General features: G+C 42.4%; 1 protein-coding gene across 1 annotated transcript in view; it reads left to right on the plus strand.

Annotated features, from left to right (window-relative positions):
• The window catches only part of LPL (lipoprotein lipase), a 53,471-nt gene that overhangs the window by 16,818 nt on the left and 10,476 nt on the right, over nucleotides 1-26,177 (plus strand). Inside the window, exons 2-6 of the mRNA XM_068233683.1 lie at nucleotides 1,994-2,169; nucleotides 5,518-5,697; nucleotides 7,720-7,831; nucleotides 12,436-12,678; nucleotides 21,669-21,911. Of these exons, the coding sequence (XP_068089784.1) occupies nucleotides 1,994-2,169; nucleotides 5,518-5,697; nucleotides 7,720-7,831; nucleotides 12,436-12,678; nucleotides 21,669-21,911 (954 nt within the window). The remainder of the gene's footprint in view (nucleotides 1-1,993; nucleotides 2,170-5,517; nucleotides 5,698-7,719; nucleotides 7,832-12,435; nucleotides 12,679-21,668; nucleotides 21,912-26,177) is intronic.

Raw genomic sequence — 26,177 nt, forward strand, 5'->3', positions numbered from 1 at the left:
GTACATATCCATTCTGTTTGAAGTGTAGGTAATTTGAAACAAATGACTTTGGTTTAGTAAACTATTAACCAAGAACACACAAAGCTGCTTTATCAACTGTTTCCTGCCAGGTCTTGTATACGCCAGTCTTTCACTGACATTCACAGGATTTTATAGATACTGTGCTTAAAGGTCTGTCTTTCCAGATATGTCTGTAAAGTAATATCAAATTATCTGTATGTACTGAGGTTGTTTCTGCCACTTCTTGAATTGGGCATCGAGTCTTTTACTGTCCCAGAATTTGTATAAAGGTCCGTACACACGCCGGACTTTAGGCAACGACGGGTCCGTCGTTGCCTCCCGCTGGGTGGGCGTGCCAGCGACAGTCCGGCGTGTGTACGCTCTGTCGTCAGACTGATACGGCTGTTTCTGAGCGATCCGCCCGGCAGATCGCTCAGGAACAGCCGTATCAGTCTGACGACAGAGCGTACACACGCCGGACTGTCGCTGGCACGCCCACCCAGCGGGAGGCAACGACGGACCCGTCGTTGCCTAAAGTCCGGCGTGTGTACGGACCTTTAAGCTGCCCAAATATTACATGAGTGAGATTCATCTTAACATCAAGGGATTTGACTCCTTGAGGGTATCTGTAATATGCAGAATTCAAATGAGGCAGTTGCCAACAAAAAGTTAAATGTATTTTATGCAATGAATTACTCTCTTGTTTAGCCTAAGTTTTAATCTTTGATTTGCTCCCAGATTAGTCATCCATTTACCACATTTGACTTATATGGATGTTTGGTATAAAGTGCAATACCTAGGCTAAGACCACCCAGTCCACAAAAAATAAACAGGTCCATGAAACAGATGATTTCTGATTTACATCTGAAAACCAATATACTGCTGCTATGTCATTATCAATGTAAAGGTGGCCATACACGGTTAGATTGCCATTCAGTGCTGCAAGCAGATCAATCCCTCTCTGATCAGAACCTGATCAGAGAGGGAACGTATCCACCATACATGGCACACAGATTTTCAATAGATTTCACCATGATACTGCAGCTTTGCACTGTTCGATACAGTGTAACGCTATGTGCTTTCCATCTACCGCCGCATTAGATTGAGCAAATTCTGATCGTAGTTTTGAACAAATTTTGCCGCAAATCAATTAAAATAACAATTAATGCTGCTTGTTGCATCACAGATAACTGGCTGATTCGATCATGATGATCGAATCTACAGGTAAAAATTGATGTGTGTATGGCCAGCTTAATTCTTTTATGACATCTGAGTAAAACATGTTTTGTGTATGTTGGCTACTATTTAAATGGACCACCTACAGTCGGTGCTCTGTGACTGTGGATTCTTTTGGATCTCTTTTTTTTTAATGAAATCATTAATTGCATTAAACATTGATTATGAAAAGAAGTTTGCAAACTTCAAGAGAGAACAAAATATCTTCTTATTATCCGTTCCCACAGAAAATGAGGTGGAGGAATAATATGATTGGGCAAAGGCCAAAATAACATACATTTTTTCCCATCATCGTCAGTGTTTCTAGACAATGGACAGTACTTGTCTGCATAACAAATTGTCCATGGAATGAGGGTAACAAATTCATATGGGTCATCACACATAAATGAAAAAAGTGAAGCTCTTTAAATTTAAGGAAACATGTAAGAGGTTTTTTTTCTTTTAATTTTACAGAAATAATTCTGGACAGCTTGATCACACACCGTTGAAAAATCAGGGACGGCACATATACTTTTAAACCTCTTTAGACCCTTCCTTGCAGTTGTGCACAGCACTAATGAAATAACGTAACATATGGCTACAAAGTGTAAACATTTGAAAACATAATAAAATCGTAAAAGTATTTGCAGTCTTTCTGACCTGTACAAGTTGTGGTAAAAAAATACTATGCATAGGATGTGTCATCGTACTAAATATTATAATTGTAGCAAACAAGAGATACCCTCTACAATTTACCATTTATATAATCTAATTGCAGCAACTCTCAGTTGGAAAAAAACTGATTACGAAGACATTGAGAGTAGATTTGTTCTTCGGACACCAGATGAACCAGATGAAGATAACTGCTACCTCATCCCTGGCCAAGAACACACTATTGAAGAATGTCATTTTAATCAAACCTATAAAACATTTGTGGTCATTCATGGATGGACGGTAAGAAAACATTTTTGCTGTGGTATTTATTGCTATTATATTCCAGTTACTATTTGAATATCATGAAAGGGGGCTGTCATTGTATCACCACTCTTGAAAAGGTATTAAAGATGGTGGCCTTTATTCCATGTGACAATAATGGCTAATCACATTGGCTATTATTGATTGTGCTGCCACCCCAGCTAACTTTGTACAACAGAATGTTATGCAAATCAGTATGATCACTCCCCTCCTGCCTACCATTGCTTGTACAAAGAGCAGGCATTCCCAATGAATACCTGATCACTTTTTTTAATTGGAGATGCTCTGGTTTTAGATTGCGTTTTGTTGGGTTAAATATTTGTATTGAATCTAACATCTTAACTATTAAAAATGTTGTACAGTGCATGTCTAGCCTATAGGTGGCCATACACACATGGATTTTCCCATTCGATTCCCTGCAGATTTCATCACTCTAATCAAATCAGATGGGATTCGAGTCCTTAAAAATTTTTATATTGACCAAAATTGATCAAAAGTATCAGTATAGTAGTTGATTGGGGGGTGGGGCAGAAGCTGTGGACGATCAATAGGCCATTATGTTGTATTGTATCGAACAGTACATTGCTACGGTACGATCAATATGCAATAGACTCTCTGCTGAAATCAATTCAAAATCTATTCAAAATCAATAGAACCGCAGCATTCAATTCCTTTATTTTGGAAGATTTGGTGGAAATCTATAAGTGTATGGCCAGCTTTAGGTTTAGTTCAACCATTTTAGATTAAAGGATACCTGAAGTGACATGTGACATGATGAGATAGACATGTGTATGTACAGTGACTGTAGTCACTCAGACAGGAAGTGACTACAGAGTGGCCCTCACTGATAAGAAAATCCAACTATAACTTTCCTAGCAGAAAATGGCTTCTGAGAGCAAGAAAGAAATAAGAAAGGAATTTCTTATCAGTGAGGGTCACACTGTAGTAACTTCCTGTCTGAGTCAGGACTGAGTCAGCCACTTACATACCTGATATTTAACCCTTTCAGACAGAGAAAGAAAAAAAAGGAACATCGCATAGTTATTTGTGGGCTAGGCACTATACATACACATCTCATCATGTTACATGTCACTTCGGGTATCCTTTAATAGAGTTAACTCCTTGTTGACAACTACCTCATTTAAAGTTAGTGTATTTCAAATCAAGTGAATGCCTACAAGGGAGTTTAATTCAGCATGTGTTGTGCAGGCCTAAAAGTCTCCTTTAATAAGTCTGTTGAGTATAGTAGCACCAAGAATGTCTGCTGCTGGGAAATGTATTTGTATTGAGAGCCTGGGGAAAAGAAAGGAATTTATATGGTTTGGTGAATTCAGCTAGTCTCCTTAACGTTTCCGTTACATATTACATCAACACTGCTCAAAAGCATATTTATTTAAGTAGCAAATCACTGCACCGTGTCAGCGAGTACTTTTTGTACTCAATCATGAAAGATGGAAATTATAAAGAAAAAAACAGGTTTTACAAAACAGCTGAAACATTATGTGTGTGTTGTGGGGAGGGAGGCAGTAGTAGCAAAATAGGTGGGTAACAATGGCAGCCTCCTAGATGTTTTAACCTTTTCACTAGCATACTCATAAGAATTCACCTGACTTCCAATTTTCAATATTTAAATTATTATTTTTAAAAAGTAAATTAGGATTAAACTTTTTAGATGGAGCAAATCTGAAATAACGACACAAGTAACAGCCCTACCCCAATCAATATAAAATGAAAGTAAAATGTTTTGTCTTGTCTAAATACCCTGGCACTAGAGAGACAATAATATCAAGTCTCTTAAGGCCGGATCCACACTATAAGTGCTTTTCTGAGCACTTTGTGATTGATTAGTGCTTTTTAAAAATTTCTCCCATTCACTTTTTATAAAAATCACGGTCATTTTTTTTTAAAATTACCACGATTTTTCGCGTACGCGATTGCGGTGATTTGGATGTGATCTTTACTGCAATTTTAATGAAAGGGAATGGGAGAAATTTTTTTAAAGTGCTAATCAATCACAACGCACTTAGAAAAAGCACTTATAGTGTGGATCTGGCCTTAGGGCTGGTTCAGACGGGCGTTTTTTGTGGCGTTTAACGCAGCGTTTCAGACGCAGCGTTTTTTGGGATCTACTGCCATCCCATGCAAGTGAATGGGAGCGTTTAGAGCTGGCTTTTGCAGGCTTTCATGAAAGCCTGGCAGTAGATCCCAGCGTTGCGTCTAGTCTCAAAAGCAACATGCTGCTTTCAGAGGCAGTAAACGCGAGGAAACAATAGCAGAGACCAGAACTGCTAGCCTTGAACGCTTTTCAAAAGCTTTCAAAAGCTAGCTTTTAAACGCTGGCGTTTAAACGCTGGCGTTTGAACGCAATGCCAAGCAAAAGCTCAGCAGACGCCCGTGTGAACCAGCCCTTACAGTGGCAATTCCTGAGCCTTTGCATTCATTTGCAATTTTGCAGGCATTAGCTTTGCTTTGGCATGGCAGCATTGATGACTCCGCAATCCTGCTACTCTAAGTACTCTAAATAATCATTGTCTTTTATATAAACATTAAAAATGATCAGCTATACTTTAGAGAGTCCAGATTCCACACACATGCAATTAACTAGGTAAAGGACATATCACAGCATCTCTCTCTCATATTCCAAACAGTTGCTGTCTGAAGATTACAGACTGGCTGCTTTCCAAGGATTTCTGATTGCGGACCATTATCTTATTTGCAGCCTTCTACTTATCAGCTGAGGAAGTCAAGGGCAATAAAACACTCACACTAATATAGTAGTTAAGTGGGCCAATAAATTGATTTGTAGCACAATGCCAAAAAAATATCTTTGTGGTGTGGTTATTGCATTGTGGTGCAGGAGTCAAACACTGCAAAGCAGCTGTCCTTAAAATACCTTGACACAGCTATAGAGAAATATACATATTTTAGTCAACTATTAGGTTTCTGAATCCTATCAATAATAAAAAAGTATTTAAATATATATGTTGCTACTATTAACAAATAAGGACTTGCATAGTCCTATGTGTAATAAATAATAAACGAAACTCATATTTATGAAGAATTCTGTTTAGTTGGGATTCACTTCCCAAGTCATAGCAACCACTTATTGCCCACAGTTTGTGCTTGGGTATAAAGAACTTAATTGTTTGTCCACTATCCTTAAAATGAGAAATTAGTCCTTTACTTTTTGAATTTATAATACATGTAATAAGTTGTAGATAGCTTTTGCGTTACCATTAATATAAAATCAACAGCCTAGCCGCACATTATCAGCCTTCCTTCCTATTATTTTTTTAGACCTCTGAATTTTATTTTCTGTGTTTTCAGGTAACTGGTATGTATGAGTCCTGGGTCCCCAAGCTAGTAAATGCCTTGTACACAAGGGAGCCAAACTCAAATGTGGTTGTGGTTGATTGGTTGTCTCGGGCACAACAGCACTACCCAATATCCGCTGCATACACTCAACTGGTGGGACAGGATGTGGCAAGTTTCATTGACTGGATGGAAGTAAGTACAGAAGCCTTGACAATTTTTTGTAGTTACCACCTGTGTTATAAATAAATGTCTGATATATGTATTGTGTATATATTTATAAAAAGTGAATTAGGGACACAACAGGGAGTTGGATGGAGGGTCACCAGGGGTGCAGTAGTGGCACTAAATTGTAAAAGGAATGGCACTGGTAGTGGTAGCACTGTAGTAGGTAAGGGGAAGTGTTATATTTGAATATGTTGTATTTATTATGTTGGGAACTGTAAGCTAGATTTTCAGTATATATGAAATGCTATCCATAAAAATGTAATTTTACCAGCCACAGCCAGTAGGAGGAGCTCCAAATCATTCATTAATTTTGTTTGAACTTCATCTCTAAAAAATTACTGTAGTTGATAGTGTGAAAAATAGTAGAATTTCATTTGGGTTTTATTTATTTTTTTCGTTTCCATCTAAATGAATTCTGTTAATTCCCATTGTGGGGAATCTTTAAATCTGAGATGGTGAAGAGACAGCAAGAAAGAAAGTATTTTCTGTATATTTTGCCAACGTTAAGGGCAGGAGGGGCAGGAGAATGTTCACAGTAGGGAGAACAGACAGCAAAACAATTTCTGGTCTCTTTCCACACTATCCAAAAGTAAAATCTGATATTTTATTCTTGGACTTGGACTATAAGTGATTATAATGAGCACAGGGCCAATAGAGAGCTAATACTGCAGTTGAGGGAAGGCCCTTCGGGCCCCTTTGGCTATGCTGCTGTAACCTCTGCAACCCCTATTGCTACGCCCCTGAGTTGGACTCACACAGGGAAGGCATTACCTCACGTTATGCTAATTAGACTGGACTTTCTATTTACATTTGAGTTTCAGAAAGTGCATTTTATTAGACAGCTCAGCAATCTTTGGAAAGTGAATGAAGTGACTGGTACAAATAATTCAAAAGTTATGAAACATAAATTGCTAAGAAATCACCTGCATGCTCATTTTCAGTCTATATCATATTTATTATACTGAATGAATGAGAATTTGAATGACTTCTTTTTATATTAGGAGCTGAAGAAAGTTTGTTATTCCTCTATTTTTAAATAATATGTGGATAGCTGGGGATTTTTTTTCTGTTTCTAAACGGAATGCATTTAATATGGCAGTTCCCTAATTCAACATTATTGCGACTAAGTCAGTTAAAGCGGATCCGAGATGAAAAACTAACTATAACAAGTAACTTGTCTATATATCTTAAAGTTTAGATAGTTTACACAGCAAATCTAGCTGCAAACAGCTTTAATAGAATATCATTATTTCTTCCTGTGATACAATGACAGCAGCCATGTTGTTTGTAAACATTACACAGAGGCAGGCTTATCTACATCTTGAGCAAAAAAACCTAACCCCTCCTCCCCTCTGTCTCTGAAATCTCTGGCTAATAATACCGCCCCCTCCTCCTGCCCAGACTGAGCTCCCATAAACCCTTGCTACTGTCTGAAAGTACCTTGGCTCTCTGAAAACCTGTGGGCGTGGCTTGTTTAGTTTATAGGGAACTAGAGTAACTAGAGTATTAAAACAAAAAAAAAGTAGTTGGCTTGAGGAATGCCCTATAAACAATAGGAAAAGAACACAATTATGCAATGAGTAAAAGTTCATCTCGGATCCACTTTAAATGAAAAAATAAGACAGAAGGGAGGCTGGTATATCACAGACAAACCAAATGATGCAGCTAATAAAATTAAATATTAGGAGGCAGAGAATAGAAAAAAACCAGGATAGGTTGTACAATTTATACAAACTTGTTATTGCAGCCTTACTTTTAACACTGAGTATGACAGGGATAGTTCAGATGACGCATATTATTACAGTCCCTAACTATATCTACAGTATTGGCTGGGAACCTAGACTGATTTATTCAAAAGCAGTTTTTTTCAAGAAGGTTTTTAAAAGGTCAGCATTTTAAAAGAAGAAATGTATAGTTTGTATTTTCATTTGTACTCTGAATGTGCAGCACATTTAATATTAATCTATGAAACCTCAATACCCTTTACAGGAAGTCCTCAATTACCCAGTGGACAGCATTCACATTTTGGGATACAGTCTTGGAGCACATGCAGCAGGTGTTGCTGGGAGTCTTACTAAAAATAAAGTAAACAGAATAACAGGTAAGACCGCTGTACATAGTATGGCCCCTATTCAATTCACCTTTTCTCCTAAAGGCTCATACACACATCAGACTATAGTCTTTGGAAAATGAAAGATCACAGACCAATTTTACCCCCTTCCATGTAGTATGAGAGCCATACCTACACAGTCTATTCTATGGAGCTGAACTCCCCATCAGACAGAAATCTTTGCAAGATGCTGCACACACAGATGCTGTACAGACACAAAAGATCAGTATCTGCAAAAGATCTGTTCCTGCCAAAAATCTATTCCTGCAAATTGCAATGATAGTCTATGAGATCTGCAGATCATCATACACACATGATTTAACTGACATTCATCTGCAGATCAGACAATCATCCGCAGATCTGAAAATCCATCCTGGTGGATCTGATCTGCAGATGAATGTCAGTTAAATCATGTGTGTATGATGATCTGCAGATCTCATAGACTATCATTGCAATTTGCAGGAATAGATTTTTGGCAGGAACAGATCTTTTGCAGATACTGATCTTTTGTGTCTGTACAGCATCTGCGTGTGCAGCGTCTTGCAAAGATTTTTTTTCTGATGTGGAGTTCAGTTCCATAGAAAAGACTGTGTAGAGTATGGCTCTCATACTACATGAACGGTGGTAAGATTGGTCTGTGATCTTTCATTTTCCAAAGACAATAGTCTGATGTGTGTATGTGGCCTAAGTCTCCTAAGTTCTCTCCTAGGGGATAATTTTACATCTTATCTTTAAAAAATCTTTTCAGCATTTCGCAATTGAAAAAGTACCAAAAGTAGTAGAGAAAAGTGTATTTTCTTGCTTGCTGGGGGTTTAAAGGGAATTTTTATTGTCGATGTGTGAAAATGTAAACTTAGAGAAAACTAAGGAGAGAAAGTGAACTGCATATACGTCCTCAAAGATCTACCAGCGACTCATTGCATGTCTGCAGATAATTGGAAGAATTTAAAAATGAAATAGAGGTTGGAAGACTGGGAGATAAAAAAAAATACTAATTAAGAGCTAATTAACCTCTCGGGTATAATATCAATACACAGTGTATGCTGTAGAAAAGTAGCCAACACATTTAATATTTGCAAAGTTAATATGAGCAGCTAATTTCATTAATATCACTTGAAGCCCAAGAGTATTACGGTAACTGAATCTGAAAACCCCTACACAGCAAGTAATAAAATAGATTTTTCATGTAGAGAATATATTTTGAACTGGTAGACATTGTTTGTTCTATTTAAAAAAAAGAGCACAAGAAAAATTTACAATAGTACTATAGGTCAAAAGAACAGTTATTTTATTTATTGTTGAGATAAGAAAGATGCTCCTACTTACTTCTTATTTTACTGTGCTTGTAGCATCAAAAATATATAATTAATTCATTTTCCTTTACAGTAAGACTAGGTTCACAGTGCGACGTAATGGAGCGACATTAGCAAGGCATTGCAACGTCGAAAGACGCACTGCAATGGGAACCTGAGGTGAGAGGGATATGTTTATTTCCATTTAAATAATGCACATTGCCTGACTGTCCTGCTGATTATCTGCCTGTAATACTTAAAGTCATAGACCCTCAACAAGCATGCAGATTAGATGTCTATGACAAATCTGACAAGATTAGCTGCATGCTTGTTTCAGGTGTGTGATTTAGACCCTACCTACCAGAAATATCAGCAGGACTGCCAGGCAACTGGTATTGTTTAAAAGGAAATAAACATGGCAGCTTCCATAGGTCTTTCACCTCTGAATCATTTTAAGTCTCGGTGACATTCACAGTGCGATGTTATGCTGGGCACACACGGCGCGATAATGCGCTGGTATCGAGCCAGCAGCTCGATGCCGGCACGTCCCCGCTGGTCCGCGCGGATCGATCCCCGCTCGTCCCTGCCGGCGCTCCTTATCAGCCACTCGATTCCCCACCAGCGGGGTTCGAGCGGGCGGGGATCGAGCGGGGTCATCGGACCTGCTGAATATTATCAGCTCCCAGCATCAGTTGCTCGATACATGGTACAGAAACGTACCGTGTATCCCCAGCATTAGCGTTGTGGTGTAATGTGTTGTGTTATGGTAACACATTGCTGCAATGAGTTACTGTTAAACGCACAAGTTAACAGATACAGAGAAGTATACTTTTCATTGTCTGCTCCACTTTATGCAATGGAACACGGTGGTAATGTGTAGTATGTCTTTTTTGTTCTGTTGCATTGTGTATACAGGGAACACAATGCAACACCCCACTGTGAACCTAGCCTAAAGGGGCCCATACACTGGTCGATTTCAGCCAATCGATCAGAAATCGATTCTTTTAATTCTATCGATCGATCGATTTGTGGCCGATTTCGATTGATTTAGATGAATTTGATCTATCTGACAGGATGGAAGATCTAGGTCAATCTGCTGCTGGTAGCAGATCGCTGGCCCATAGAGTTACATTGGATCTAATGGTCCAATAATGCATTTAGATAGATTTCCAATAGATTTCATTCTGAAATCTATTGGAAATCTGTTCCTAGTGTGTGGCACACATTAAATAGATTCCTGTCAGATTCGACTTGACAGGCATCTGACAGAAATCTGATGGTCGATTCTGCTGCAACTCTATCAGTGTATGGCCACCTTAAGAGTAGCTTCTTGCAGGATGACCTTTCAGGAGAGATACCCTTCCAAGCTATAATACATATAACTGAAACCTGAAAACAAAATCCATTCCAAAAGCAAGTCCTTTAACCTCCTTAGCGGTAACCCCGTGCTGGACACGGGGTAAGCCGCCGGAGGGTGCCGCTCAGGCCCTGCTGGGCCGATTTTCATAATTTTTTTTTTGCTGGACGCAGCTAGCACTTTGCTAGCTGCGCCAGCACTCTGATCGCCGCCGGCCCCCGCCCGATCGCCGCTATTTGCTGCGGCGCGCGCCCCCCCCCCCCCAGACCCCAGCGCTGCCTGGCCAATCAGTGCCAGGCAGCGCCGAGGGGTGGCCCGGGACTCCCAATGACGTCCCGACGTCAGTGACGTCGGTGACGTCATCCCGCCCCGTCGCCATGGCGACGGGGGAAGCCCTCCAGGAAATCCCGTTCTATGAACGGGATTTCCTGATCGGAGATCGCCGAAGGCGATCGAAGCGGGCAGGGGGATGCCGCTCAGCAGCGGCTATCATGTAGCGAGCCCTCGGCTCGCTACATGATTAAAAAAAATTTTTTTTTTTAAAAACTGCTGCGCTCCCTCCTGGCGGTATTTTTCATACCGCCAAGGAGGTTAAGAAACTTCCCGGTATTAACTGTATTGTACAGTAATAAAACAGTTTTTGGATGCTACGTTTACTAACAAAGCAGGTCATTTATTAAACTACGGTATTTTTGAATGGAGCAGTTTATGGGAACAATCCATGGTTTTGTAAAGATGAACCTAAAAGCTCTGTACTATTGCATGGCTCTATATGGTTAATGCTGCAACTGTGCTATATACACCAGTGGTTCTGGATGCACATGGTGGAGAAATGGCTGTTAGGGAATGATTTGCATTACCCAGCCCACATTCCATTAATGAGGATTAGGTACCTAGACTTTTGGATTTGTGAAGGAAGTGAGACCTATGGATCCCTACTTTTTGAGAAGCCTGTTACATTTGCAAGATATTTTAAAAGAATATAGAAAAACACGTGTTCCTGAGTCAAAGTACAAGAATAAATTGTATCTTTATTGATAACTCACAATCAGGGCCAGATTTACCATAAGGCACTGTGGGCACGTGCCTACAGGCGCCTAATGGTGGAAAGGCGGCTCCCTTCCCTCTTTAAAAGCCTCCCTCCCTCCTTCCCTATACAGAGTCCCAAGCGGAGTGTAAATGAGAGGTTACTCACCCAGCTCTCGGCTTTCCATTGATGAGATCTCTCTTCAGTGGGGTGCACCACTAGCTACTTAATAGTGAGGGTACCTCTGGCTACCTAATGCTAAGGGACACCAGTACCCCCAGTACCTTTGACAGGCAAGGGAAGTAAGGGAGAAGTGAAAGCTAGGCCAGCCAGCACACTTGTGGTGCGGTTCGGTGGGGGTTTGTAGGTTTATAGAGGGCGAAGTCTAAGGTGACAGGACATCTGTGCCTATAGGCTCCTGTGAGGTAAATCCAGGCCTGCCCACAATAGTTTTTAAACTCCCATCTAATATTAAGGTGTATTTGTTATATATCCATAATATAATTATTTTATTTGAGAAAAGCACAAAAAAAAAAACTGAATGCGACCTATTTTTCACTGAATGGCAAAACTGCAGCCTACTTGTGCCAGCAAATAGTTATCCATTTGTGTTAGAGAAAAACACAACATAATTTTTTTTCAGCAATTAGAAACCTAATTGTGCAATAAGTCCCATTGTATTAACTTTGGCAAACTGAAGATAGTTAAGCGAATTGTGGCAATATTTTGATTTAAAATCCTGTTCGGATTATTATTATTATTATTCTAATTTGCGAAAACAAATTGATGTTGAAGTTCCTGTTCTTATTAATGGTATTTGGTAGGCATATAACTCACTGAGCTACATTAATATCTATTTCACCATTGGAGTGTTGACAGTTTAAGGTTCATGTCAGCCTGACCATGTTTTTATACACAGGTTTGGATCCAGCTGGACCAAGCTTTGAATATGCTGAGACCTCCATCACTTTGTCTCCTGATGACGCAGCTTTTGTGGATGTGGTGCATACATACAGTGTTGGTACCCCAGACCGCAGCATAGGTATTCAGAGGCCTGTTGGACATATTGACATTTATCCCAATGGAGGAAACTTTCAGCCAGGCTGCAGTGTTGGAGATACCATTCGGTTAATGGCAGAAAGAGGTTTCCGAGGCTTCATGGGTAAAAATTTTATATATTGTTACTTATACTTTTTCAACCTTGCCAAGGGTTAGATGAATGTGACACTGTCTTAAGGTAGAATTATAAAAAGTCAAGTGTCCTCAAATACTTTGAGGGACTTTTTACACTTAATGCGTTGCATTAAATTTTGTCGCATTCCATTTTGGCAAATGGGATGTGACGCAACATGATGCAACTCAACCCAACACAGTATGGGCTTGATTCACCAAAACAAATAGTATGCCTTATCAAAGTTAGCACGCTTTATCAAAGTTAACACACCTTATCAGAGTAGCATAGCGAGCGCTACGAACCCGCAGGGGCTCAGAGTAGGACGAGTGAAGCTCTCGTCATTGCCAATTGGCAGGCATAAGTTTGCTATGCTACTCTGATAAGGCATGTTAACTTTGATAAGGTGTGCTATTTGTCTTAGTGAATCAAGCCCTAAGTGTGAAAGGGCCCTTAATATCAGCTGAAGAACTATATTTTATTTACCTGTTGGAATCAGTTTCTTTTTTTAATTCTGTCTGTGTAAGATATAGTCCTCAGTTAATATTGTAAATTACACCATTGGAAATTATGGATGATTTCTTCATAAGGGCTAGTTCACAGTGGTCAGATATGTTTCAGAATAATTCTGCATGCCAACTCACTGCCTATGGGGCTGTTCACAGTAATGTGTTGTAACTGATCCCTTTATTATAACTCGCTTTAGGCAGGCTTTGTATTAAAGTCTATGTCCAGTCTCCTTTGCAGTTCAAACACATTTTGAACGCATGCATTATGCAACTGATCACTGTAAATCCAGCCTGAAGCTATCAAGAGTATACAATAGGCAGGGTTCACGTCACTGTACACTGATAAAAAGTGTTTCTACTGATATCTGTATCTAAATTAAATAGATCACACCCACACAACTTGTAACAGGTGATACCACTGCAGCAGCGAAGAAATTGCATTAATGAGAGTACTGGATTTACCATTAGGTACAGAAGGCAGGAGCCTAGAGGTGGCTTGTGCTAAAGAGGTGGCTGAAAATGGCAACCCCCCTTCCATTGTTTGCCACTGTCTGGCTTTACTTTCACCTTAAAATTCAAAGTTCATACAAGGATTAGCACTTAAATCTACTGTACATAGGGAATTGCTTCTGTGGTTACCTATCTAACAACTTATCTCTTCTGTAAAGTTCACTTTTCAGCTTAGGGGCCTGTTACCACTACGGTCAAATGCGGGCCTAATCTGCAGCATTTCCCTGCAGCCAGGAGAGTCAGGTGGGGAAATGCTGCCTATTCCTGCCATAGACTTGACATCCGAATTGCATTTCAGTATGATTCTGAACAGCATGCTGCAGTTTCCCGCAGCAGGCGGCAGGTGGGCATGGCATGGCTAAGCGATTTGGGCTGCGGTTTCACAGCAGCATGGGTGCCGTGGCCAAATCAGTAATAGCTGTGGCACTTGGTGGAAATAAGCCCTATGTTTTTTCCTGTGGTTATCACCATGGTTTTAGATGTGGCATCTATTCAGGGCCGGTTCTAGCAACAATGGGGCCCTGGGGCAAAAGTAACTTGGGGGCCCTGTCGACCCTCCCTTCTAGCCACTGTCGTGGGTTACCATAGCTAGAGGGGCACCTTGGGAGCCCCTACAGGCAGGGGAGCCTATAGGCATAAGCAGTACAGGCCATTGCCTGGAGTGCCATTGGTCCTGGGGGTGCCATGTTGTTGGGTTAAGCACCACCCCCTTGATTAAACCCCGCCCCATGACTAAGCCCCACCCCCACTGGAGTTCTATTACCTGCATCTGCTTAGCGTAAGTTGCAGGCAGCTGCCACTGTGTCCCTCTGTGCCTTGTACATCCTCCCCCCCCCCTTTGTGCCTCCTGTCTCCTTGTGCCTCTTTCAGTCCCTTGTGCCATGTGTGACCCCCTGTTTGTCCTTCTGTCTTCCTTTATGCCTCCTGCCTCCCTTTGTGCCTCCTTCTGTCTCCATGTGCCTCCTTCAGTCCCCCTGTGCCACCTCTGCCTCCTTCTGTCCTCCTGTGCCTCCTTATGTCCCCTTGTGCCTTTCTATATCCCCCTGTGCTACCTCTGCCCCCCCCCCCCTGTTCCTCCTTCAGTCCCACTCTGCCTCCTTCTGGGTTCATGTGCCTCCTTCTGTCTCCCTTTGTACCTCATTCTGTCTCCATGTGCCTCTTCAGTCCCCATGTGCCCCCCTGTCCCCTGCACCTTCCTTTGTCCCCATGTGCCTCCTTCTGTCTCCCTGTGGCTCTGTCTGTCCCCCTCTGCCTCCTTCTGTCCTCCTTCTTTTATGCATCCTTCTGTTGCCCTTTGTGCCCCCTACTTTCTCTGTGCCTCCTTCTGCCCCCTTTGTGCCTCCTTCTGCCCCCTTTGTGCCTCCTTCTTTCCCCCTGTGCCTCCTTCTTTCCTCCTGTGCCTCCTTTTGTCCCCCTTTGTACCTTCTTCTGTCCCACTGTACCGCCCGCTGACCCTCTGTGTACCTCCTTCTGTCCTCCTGTGCCTCCTTCTGTCCTCCTTGGTGTCTCATTCTGTCCCCCATTGTGCCTCCTTTGTTGCCCATTGTACCTCCTTGTGTCCCCCTTTTTGTTCCCTTGTGCCTTCTTCTGTCCACCTTTGTGACCTCTTCTGACCCTCATGCCTCCTTCTTTCCCCCTGTGCCTCCCTATGTCGCCCTGTGTGCCTTATTCAGTCCCCCTGTGCCTCCTTCTGTCCCCCTTTGTGCTTCCTTTGGTCCCCCTTTGTGCCTCATGAAAGTGGAGCCCTGCCTATGTGTATTTTCTGGTGAAATGCTGCACGCATTGTGTATTTTTCTGGTGAAATGCTGCCACAATAAGTGTAATTTCTGGTGAAACGCTGCAGCATTACGATTATTATTTTCTGGTAAAACGATGCCGCATTACGATTATTTTCTGGTGATACGCTTCCGCAATACGTATATTTACTGTTCAAGATAAAACACTGCGACTATTTTCATGGGGGGGGGGGGGGGTGAAGAGTTGGAGGTGCCACTGGTTTTCTCGCCTGGAGTGACAAAATGGCTAGAGGCGCCCCTGCCCACAGGGTCTGGGGCCCTTTACCTCTATGGAAGCACCGGCCCTGACTATAACACAAGCAGAGCTAATGACCCTTTCAACTTCCCAGGAGGAAAAATGTTATCTAAATCTGTCTCTGGTTGTTTCTTTGATGTGTTAGTGCTCCAGAAAGCAGCCATCAACTTGGATGTGAAGCTAAGATAAGCTCTTTTGCATAGATAACAACTGAAGTCTCTTAACTCTTCCTGTACTGGAAACAATAGACTCATACCTGTACTACTAATGTTCTATTTCTTAGCCGTACTACACATACAAATCATTAAATCATACGTTTATTTTCACTTCAGAATTCCTTTAAAAGTTTTGACAGTATTTTTCCACCTACTTTTTGGTGCTTTTTCAATTGCAAAGTGCTAAAAAGTTATTCTAAATAGAAGAAGAAAAAGAAAAGAAAAACATTATCTCCTACGGGAAAAGTCAGAAGAAGAATTTATTTGCAGATGAGTTTTCTCCTAGGAGATAATTTTTCATCTCTTGCTAACACCTTTTATGCTTTTTAACATTGAAAAAAGAATAAAACGTAGGTGAAAAGTACTACCAAATTATTTTCTTGCTTGTTGCTGGTGGCTTAAAATGCATTTTATTGTTAAGGTGTGAAAATATCACCTAGAAGAAAATTCAGGAGTACAAGTTAATTGCATACTAGTCCATGGGCCATTTGCAATTCACTTTTTCACCTGAGTTTTCTCCAAGGTGATATTTTCACAACTTGTAAATAAAATGCCTTTTATAACCACCATCAAGCAAACAAATACTCAGAGTCATGTTGACAGTACTTTTTCACCTGCTTTTTGGTACTTTTTCTATTGCAAAGTGCTAAAAAGTGAATTGCATATGGCCCCATGTGTTTTAAGCCCTATTTCACACAACCCAGTATTTTATTTACTTTTGCAACTCCTCCCTGGCATTAAGTTCTGTTGACCAAACCTGCACCTTATTCAAAACGTAATGTGAAATGTTATGGTTATAACATAGGTTTATCACCAAACCTTTGTCAACATTAAATGTCAACATGTTCTGTAAAATGGCAAATAAAATTTGTCAAGATCTTTTTGTAAAATGTCAGCATATGTAAATCAATTTCACATCTCGTAATATAATTATAGTTTTCTCTTACATTATTCGCTGCAGCAGAGATACCATAGCACTAATAGAATGAATGGCAGACACATGCAGAGATTGGAGTATAACTTGGGAATGGGAACAGGTCTTCTGGTGTGTACTGCTGTCTCCCTTATAAGGGTGGAATTGATTTTTAACTCAAGGATTTAAAGTCCTTATACTTTGCCTTTGAATACCTAGGTATTTAAAGGAGGAACAAAGTTGTAAAGGGAGATCAGAGGTTATCAAAGAGTGAGACCCTTCATCCACCGGAAACAATATAGATTTAGACCAATTCACTTTCAGTCAAGAGAAATTTCCAAATAAATCATATACCTCTAATACTCTCTGCAAAGATGAACCAGGGCTGTCTAAATAACGAAGGACATCGTCCGCGTATAATTAAATTTTTTCATGGACTCTATTAATTATCCAACCAACTATACCACAGTCACCCCAGATGAAGGCAGCCAAAGGTTCCATGGCAAGGACAAACAATAATGGGGAAAGAGGGCAGCCCTGACGAGTACCCCTTTCAATATTAAAGGGAGCTGACCATTCATTCGGAGGCGAGCTCTAAGCCCATTATATAGGATATGTATCCATCTCCGAAAGCCCGGTCCAAACTCAAACCTCTCAATAACCATTGGAAGATATTGCCAGGACAAGGTATCAAAGGCTTTGTTCATGTCTAAAACCAAAAGGATTCTGTTACCAGAGTTAGAGTGGGGGAATTGTAAGTTAGCGAATACTCTACGAAGATTTAATTTAGTGGATCGTGTAGGGATAAAACCTGTTTGATCCAGGGAGATTCATTTTTCAATAACAAGTTTCAATCGGTTAGCTAAGATTTTGGCAAGAATTTTAACGTCTGTATTTAGCAATGAGATCGTGCGATAAGAATCGCTGGATTCAGGGTTCTTCCCAGGCTTTAGGAGAAGGGTGATAAGTGCTTCCCTCATGGAGTCTGGAAGAACACCAGTAGAGAGTGAATTGTTAAATGTATGAAAAAGGGCTTGTGAAATAACATTTTGACTTTTGATATACCATTCTGAGAGGATACTGTCAGGGCCTGGTGACTTGTTCGTTTTAAAGTTTAAATTGTAGCTAACACTTCAGTCAGGGTTAAAGGGGCGTCCAGCAGGGATTTATCTTCCTCCCCAAGCTCAGGAAGTTGACAGTCTGAAATAAAATTATTTAGAGATATTGCATCACACTCTGGGTTTGCCTGATATAACTCCGAGTAGAAAGATCAAAATGCTTCAAGGATAGTATCGGAGGAGCAACACATAGCACCAGAGGGGTTAATAATTCTGGAGATAACTATGGGAGAGCAATGAGCACGCACCATAGAGGCAAGTAACTTTCTAGTTTTATTACTAAATTTAAAATACGTTTGAGCAAGGATAAAGTTACGCCGTTTGGCTCTGTTCAAGAGCCTAAGTTCATGATCACGGCGAGCCTTTGCCCATAGTGCATAGTGATCTGGAGAAGGGGATATCAAAAATTGTGAGTGAGGGACTTTCATGGCATTTTCAGTAGTGGCCATAAAGGCCTCGTCTTTCTTAAGAGTTACACCCTTAATGTGTTTAAAGTGGCCACGAAGAGTTGCCTTAGAAGCATCCCATACAACTCCCACAGGAGATGAACCAGGGTTAATACGCCAATATTCCTCTATTTGAGTAAGACAGTAGTTCACAACAGTTTCATCTTGAAGCCATAATTGACCCATTCTCCAGCAACCAGAGTTAGAGCCAGGACCCCCATTCAATTTACAAAGAAGAGGAGTGTGATCTGATATCCCGCGTGAGAGATATTCTAGAGATGTAACTTTGGTGAGGACGTCATAGGAGCCTAATAACAAATCTATTCGGGACACGGTGCCGTAAGTACCAGAGAAGCAGGAAAATACAGTTTTATCCTTATTACGCCACCTCCAGACATCAATTAAAGAGTGCTTCTGTATCCAATCCAGGAAGGTTGTATGACCTCTATGTTCACCATGGGAAGATCTATCCAGATGAGGAATAGTAATATTATTAAAGTCTCCACATAGAAGAATAGGGCTAGTGGGTAGATTATAGATAATTTACATTATTTTGTCCAAAAACTGATACCTGAAAAGGGGGTGGAACATAAATAGAGGCAATTATATAGGATTGACCTTCATGAGTAAAATGCAGAAGCACAAACCTACCCAAAGGGTCAATATGTGAAGAGTTAACTTTTATGGGAGCGTTTTTGGAAATTAGGATCGCAGAGCCCCTAGAATAGGAGGAGTATTGGGCAGCAAAGACATGTCCTATCCAGGGTTTTTTAAGAGTATTAAGGTGTGAACCCGTTAGGTGAGTCTCTTGCAGACAAATAATATAGGGGTGAATCTTCCTAAGATGGTCAAAAACTAATCTTCTTTTAATGGGGTGATTCATACCTCTAACATTCCAAGATATAATTTTAAATTCAGCCATTATCAAAGGGGATGGTTGCTAATATATCTCCAAAAAAAGTATATTGAAACCTTATACAGATTGGATGGAATAACACTGTCATGATACATGAAAGCACACATACACCACATAAACACCCCTCCCCCTACCCGAACCCACCCCGCAAGGTGTCCTAAACCACAACCCGCTTTTTTCCCCAAACTTAAATGGAAACATAAGAGAGCATGTGACTAGAGAACAAAACTCCAATACCCTGGTGTATATCAGTGCATAACCCGTAGTTCCCCCCTAAACACTCCGAGCACATAATTTTTCAAAAGCAGGAAGAAAGTCCAGAAAGTGACTGAGCTGTAGTGCCACCAGTGCACGCCTGGCATAAACGGATAAATGAAGTCGAAAAAATAAATAAATTAGCAGGCATGACCTGGTGGCACAAACAATCACCGTCTGAAATATATCACTTAATAGAGATTATATCATATAAGCAGTTCTGAGATGGAGCAACCAAACTGGATAAAGTCTAAAAGGAGGAAAAAGTTAGTGCATATGTATATATTCTTAATGTATATAAACAGAAACATTGCATTAACTGTAGTGGAGATCCCATCAAACACAGAAAGATATGAATAGGCATCATTATTTATAGTAACCTGAAGCTGAGCCAAAAAATGTGGTCAGAATATCTCAGACTGTCACGAGAGTCCTTTATAGAACTGAACGCTGCTAACAAAATATGGTGAGGTGATCGTTGGGAAAAAAAAAATATCAGCAGCAAACTTGCATAGGCAGCAAAGGAGGCGAGTCTGTAAAAAAGCCATGAGAAAGTCAGCGCCGTCTACGAGATGGAGAGAGGTTCCCCAACAGTTCAGGACTGTTGTTTTTTAGCCAGTTAGCAGCGTCACGTGGATTTGTAAACAAGATAGCTTTATCATCGTGGATGATTTTTAGCTTGGCAGGACAAAGCACACTGTACGTGAATTGTTGATCACGCAGGAGTTTTTTGACATCATTAAAGGCCATACGTTGCTTTTGAATATCAACGGAGAAGTCTTGGTAAATATGTATAATGGCATCATTGAATTTCAAAGGCATAGCGTGGATTCTTGCAGCTTTGAGTATAGCAGATTTATCACAAGAGTTCCGAAACTTAGCAATTAGAGGCCTAGGAGGGAGTCCTGGTTTGGGGTAAACGCCCGGTATTCTATGAGCGCTTTCAATTGCATAAGTGCGGAAAGGTGTGAAACCAGGAAGGGAGTTAGTTAACCATGTTTCCAAGAATTCCTGTGCACAAGAGCCCTCGGCTTTTTCAGGAAACCCCACAAACCTTAAGTTGCTATGCCTGGAGTGATTTCCCAAGTCTTAAAGTTTAAACGAGTGGCCATCAGAGATCTTGCCTTAGTACTTAACATCAGAGCGGAGAGGCCTAACCTCAGCTTCCAGATCACTGATACGTTTTTCAGCGTCCCCAGTTCTATCTTTGATCTTTTGCATATAAGCGTTAACAAAGGAAAGTTCTACCTGAATAGTATCCAGTCTCCCAGTAATAGAGGCCTTGAGATCAGCTATGGCTTCCAGGAGCTGAAGTCTGGAGGGCTCTTCCTCTGCGCTGTGTTCAGCGTCGCCATGAGGCAGAACAGGGGATTCGGGGACGTTCTCTCTGCTGCTTAGGGGCTTTCGTGACATACTTTGGGCTGCGAGTAGGACTGGCACCTACCTCCTCCAGCAGTAAGGTATCGTCCAGGGTGGTGCCTGTAATGGCAGGTGGAGGAGCGGAAGGCCCGGCGCCATCTTGTCCATTAGTGTGTGCATACTGTGCCAGCCAGGCAGAGATGGAGGGTTGCTTGGGATCTCCACTTTTCATCGTGGCTGTAATCTAGGAAGAAGAGGAGGTACTCCGGTAGTGAATCGCCAAGAAACCGCAGGTTTTAGAGTGCAGGATTTAGTCCGGATTAGCAGGGTAGAGCAGAGCTAAAGAACCGTGCGTCTTCCTCACTCCATAGCCAGGCCACACCCCCCAACCCATTAACTTCAATTGTATTCACAAATTAGCTTTGGTAAAAATTCACAGGACCACTTGAAGTTTAAGGAATCTTCTTTTTGCGTGACGTTCTCGCTCATGCCTAAAGTTTACTAAATATATCAAAAGTCTACAAAGATCTATCATGTAACTGGTTTTAAAACTTGGGACAATAAACAGGATAAGGAGTAATTAGCTGTATATGGACAAAAAAAGATATTTTCAGAAAAAAAATATAAAATTTTTACAGATATATTTAAAAGACAATTAATTGTGAAATATAGCCTTAATATAAATTAATTTTGTGCCTTCTTCTTGCAGAAGTGGACCAGATTGTGAAGTGCTCTCATGAGCGTTCCATCCACCTCTTCATTGACTCTCTACTTTTTGAAGAAAAGCCAAGCATGGCCTTCCGCTGTAGTTCAAAGGAGGCATTTGAAAAAGGACTTTGCCTAAGCTGTCGGAAAAATCGCTGTAACACACTGGGTTACAAGGTCAATAAGATTCGAGGAAAAAGAAGTACCAAGATGTACTTGAAAACAAATGCTCAGATGCCTTTTAAAGGTACAATGCCACATTTAAGCCTCTTTAATAACCTACATACCACTGGCTTGAAAAGAAAAGTAATGTTCCTTTTTCACCATGGCAACTTACTCAAATGGCTGTTCAAGGAAAAAGATTTCTCTTCTCATTGAAAATGTAACTTTGCATACTGAATCAATAATGATTCACATAAAATACCATAAAAAGGTATAGATAGATAGATAGATAGATAGATAGATAGATAGATAGAAAGATCTATTTTAATAGCATTTTCAGTCTGATTTTCCAGCTTGAACTTTGAGTAGCCACTAGTGCAGTAGCTGGCACATAAATGAAATCTCTTTTTCGCAACTGTACAACTCTACAGACACACAGAACATTTATATCACACTTTTCTCCAGGACTTAAAGTGCCAGAGCTCCAGCCACTAGGGCATGCTCTATAGGCAGCAGCAGTGTTAGGGAGTCTTGCCCAAGGTCTCCTACTGAATAGGTGCTGGTTTACTAAACAGGAAGAGTCGAGAATCGAACCCTGGTCTCCTGTGTTAGAGGCAGAGCCCTTAGCCAGTACATTATACAGCCACTTTTTAGACGAGTAAGGTCATAAGAAAGGTTTATATATATGATGGCCATTGAAATGTAAGCATTTCAGAAGATTAAGCACATTTGATCATTTGTGTACACCCATTTATTATCACACATACTGAGTACAAACTGTAAGTTAAAACAATTTAGCTAATCAACCAAGCAATTTTCAAAAAAGTAATATTAACCACTTCGGGACCGGCCACCTAACCCCCCTTAAGGACCAGGGCATTTTGCGGTGGAGGGGGTGCATGCGTTTGGGTGGGTCGGGCGGCTGGATCCCGCCTGTGGTGTGCTGGGCAGTGTCCCCCCCATATTGGTTAGGTGTCCCCCCTGTGTGCAGCAGCCATCACTTACCTTCCAGGCTCCAGCGATGAGCCGCACGGGACCCTCTTCTCCGGCCGGCATCTCCGCTCCAAATGACGCTCAGGTCGGGTTGCGGCTTGATGACGTCATCAAGCTGGGACCCGGCGCTGACGTCAGACGGAGCAGAGATGCCGGCCAGAGCAGAGGGGGGCGCCGATCGTTGCTGGAACGGCAGGGAGGTGAGTGGAACCTCTTCTTTTCCCCCCTGCCGCCGCCGCCGCTGTCAAATAGTGTTGGGCGAACAGTGTTCGCCACTGTTCGGGTTCTGCAGAACATCACCCTGTTCGGGTGATGTTCGAGTTCGGCCGAACACCTGACGGTGCTCGGCCAAACCGTTCGGCCACATGGCCGAACTAAGAGCGCATGACCGAACGTTCCCCGAACGTTCGGCTAGCGCTGTGATTGGCCGAACGGGTCACGTGGTTCGGACCCGAACGCGCTCTGATTGGCCGAACGGTCACGTGGTTCGGGTAAATAAATACCCGAACCACGTCATATCTCCGCCATTTGTCTGTGGGTTTAGCTTTGGGTAGGCAGGCAGGGTAGTTCGCGCTCCAGCCACGCTAGCCAGGGTCCCCCCTGTCATTGTGTCACTGCTGGGAACAGTAGTACACCGCTTGCTCAGCCACACTATATAGCATTCTGTTTACTGCCACTCTGTGTACCTCGCTCAGCCACACTATATAGCATTCTGTTTACTGCCACTCTGTGTCTGCTGGGAATAGTAGTACACCGCTTGCTCAGCCACACTATATAGCATTCTGTTTACTGCCACTCTGTGTACCTCGCTCAGCCACACTATATAGCATTCTGTTTACTGCCACTCTGTGTCTGCTGGGAATAGTGGTACACCGCTCGCTCAGCCACACTATATAGCATTCTGTTCACTGTTCTGTGTCTGTTTGGAATAGTGGTACACCGCTCGCTCAGCCACACTATATAGCATTCTGTTTACTGTTCTGTGTCTGCTGGGAATAGTGGTACACCGCTCGCTCAGCCACACTATATAGCATTCTGTTTACTGTTCTGTGTCTGCTGGGAATAGTGGTACACCGCTCGCTCAGCCACACTATATAGCATTCTGTTTACTGTTCTGTGTCTGCTGGGAACAGTAGTACACCGCTCGCTCAGCCAGAGTATATAGCATTGTGTTTACTGCCACTCTGTGTACACCGCTCAGCCAGACTATATACCATTGTTTACTGACACTCTGTGTACACCGCTCAGCCAGACTATATACCATTGTTTACTGACACTCTGTGTACACCGCTCAGCCAGACTATATACCATTGTTTACTGCCACTCTGATTCTGCTGGGAACAGTAGTACACCGCTCGCTCAGCCAGACTATATAGCATTGTGTTTACTGCCACTCTGTGTACACCGCTCAGCCAGACTATATACCATTGTTTACTGACACTCTGTGTACACCGCTCAGCCAGACTATATACCATTGTTTACTGCCACTCTGATTCTGCTGGGAACAGTAGTACACCGCTCGCTCAGCCAGACTATATAGCATTGTGTTTACTGCCACTCTGTGTACACCGCTCAGCCACACTATATAGCATTGCGTACTCTGCCAGTCAGTGTGTATATTGCTGGGATCAGTAATACTCCACTCACCGTCAACCACTATATGAGCTCAACATGAGTTCCCCAGAGACCTCCGCTGTGAGCAGCACTCCCAACAACAGCAACAGCCAACGCCCCACGCAAGCTATAACATCCACCCCAGCAGCCAGTGGTCAGCAGCAGCCCTCCCCGGAGGAGAACGTTGTGTCCATCAGTCCGTCGCCAGAGCGATTAATGAGGGCTGCCATTGAGGAGATGATGGGGCCTGATGTGGAGGAGGAGGTCTGGCTCAGGCCAGCATCCCAAGTTAATGTTGAGGACGATGAGGGGTCTGTGTCTGGGGATGTTGGGGTGGCAGAGGTGGTGGGTGGGTCAGACTCAGGAGAAGAGTTGTATGATGAGGATGATGATCGGGACCATCTGTATGTGCCTCAGAGTCCGACCCCGGAAAACATGTTGTATCGTGTGTTTAGGTACTAAAATCTGCGTTCCCTCCCAGTAGTGTTGGGCGAACAGTGTTTGCCACTGTTTGGGTTCTGCAGAACATCACCCTGTTCGGGGTGACTATATAGCAGACTATATAGCATTGTGTTTAATGCCACTCTGTGTACACGGCTCAGCCACACTATATAGCATTGTGTTTACTTCCACTCTGTGTCTGCTGGGAACAGTAGTACACCGCTCACCCGCCACTGTATAGCATTGTGCTCTGTGTCACTGCTGACAATAGTGGTACACCGCTCACCCACCACTGTATAGCATTTCTGTACTGCCACTGTACTGCTGCCAGTCAGCGTGTACTTTAAGGATAAGTGAAATGAGGAAGAAATCCGGTGAAAGAGGGAGGGGCAAGGGAAGAGGTGTTTCCCCTGACGGTTCACGTACAGGCCACAGGGGAGCACCCAAGAAAACCCACTCAATACTGCCCATGTTGTCCAGGACAACAACCCTCACAGATCCAAAAGAACAGGACCAGATAATTACTTGGATGACCTCTCAAGCGTCCAGCAGTGGGTTAAGCAGCACCAGCACATCACGCACGAGGTCCGAGTCCTCAGCCAGTTAAAGTCTGGGCTTTCTTTGAAGACTGCACTGAGGATGTTACCATGGCGATTTGCAAGGTGTGCAAGACCCGCCTGAGCAGGGGGAAAAGTTTTAACAACCTCTCCACCACCAGCATGAGCCGCCACATTCTATCCAAACATCCCACTCTGTGGGCAAACGCGGCAGGACAGGGTACCACCAGCAACACTGCCTCCCTTGGGTTCACCAGACTCACCACCAGACCCGCCTCAGCAGCAGCAGTAGCCCAGCCATTGCGTGGTTCACAACATTCACAAACATCAGACGATGCTGACACTGTCACTTTCCGGACTAGTGCTCTTGAGGTCTCCCAGTGTTCATCAAACACAACAACCAACAGCCCTTCGGTGTGCAGCGCTACGGTTGAGTTGTCTGTCTCTGAGATGTTTGAGCACAAGAGGAAATTGCCAGCAAATGACCCCCGGGCCGTGGCAGTAACAGCCAGCCAGCATAGCCAAGCTTCTGGCCTGCGAAATGCTGCCATATCGAGTGGTGGAGACAAACAGCTTCAAGGGCATGATGTCAGTGGCCATCCCACGTTACGTGGTTCCCAGCCGCTACCACTTTGCGCGCTCTGCAGTGCCTGAGTTGCATGAGCACGTGGTCAGCTAAATAACCCGAAGCTTGAAGAATGCCGTTGCCTGCAAGGTTCACCTCACCACTGACACCTGGACGAGTG

Source organism: Hyperolius riggenbachi, chromosome 1 (assembly GCF_040937935.1).
Source record: "Hyperolius riggenbachi isolate aHypRig1 chromosome 1, aHypRig1.pri, whole genome shotgun sequence".
In the NCBI taxonomy this organism is placed as follows: Eukaryota; Metazoa; Chordata; class Amphibia; order Anura; family Hyperoliidae; genus Hyperolius; species Hyperolius riggenbachi.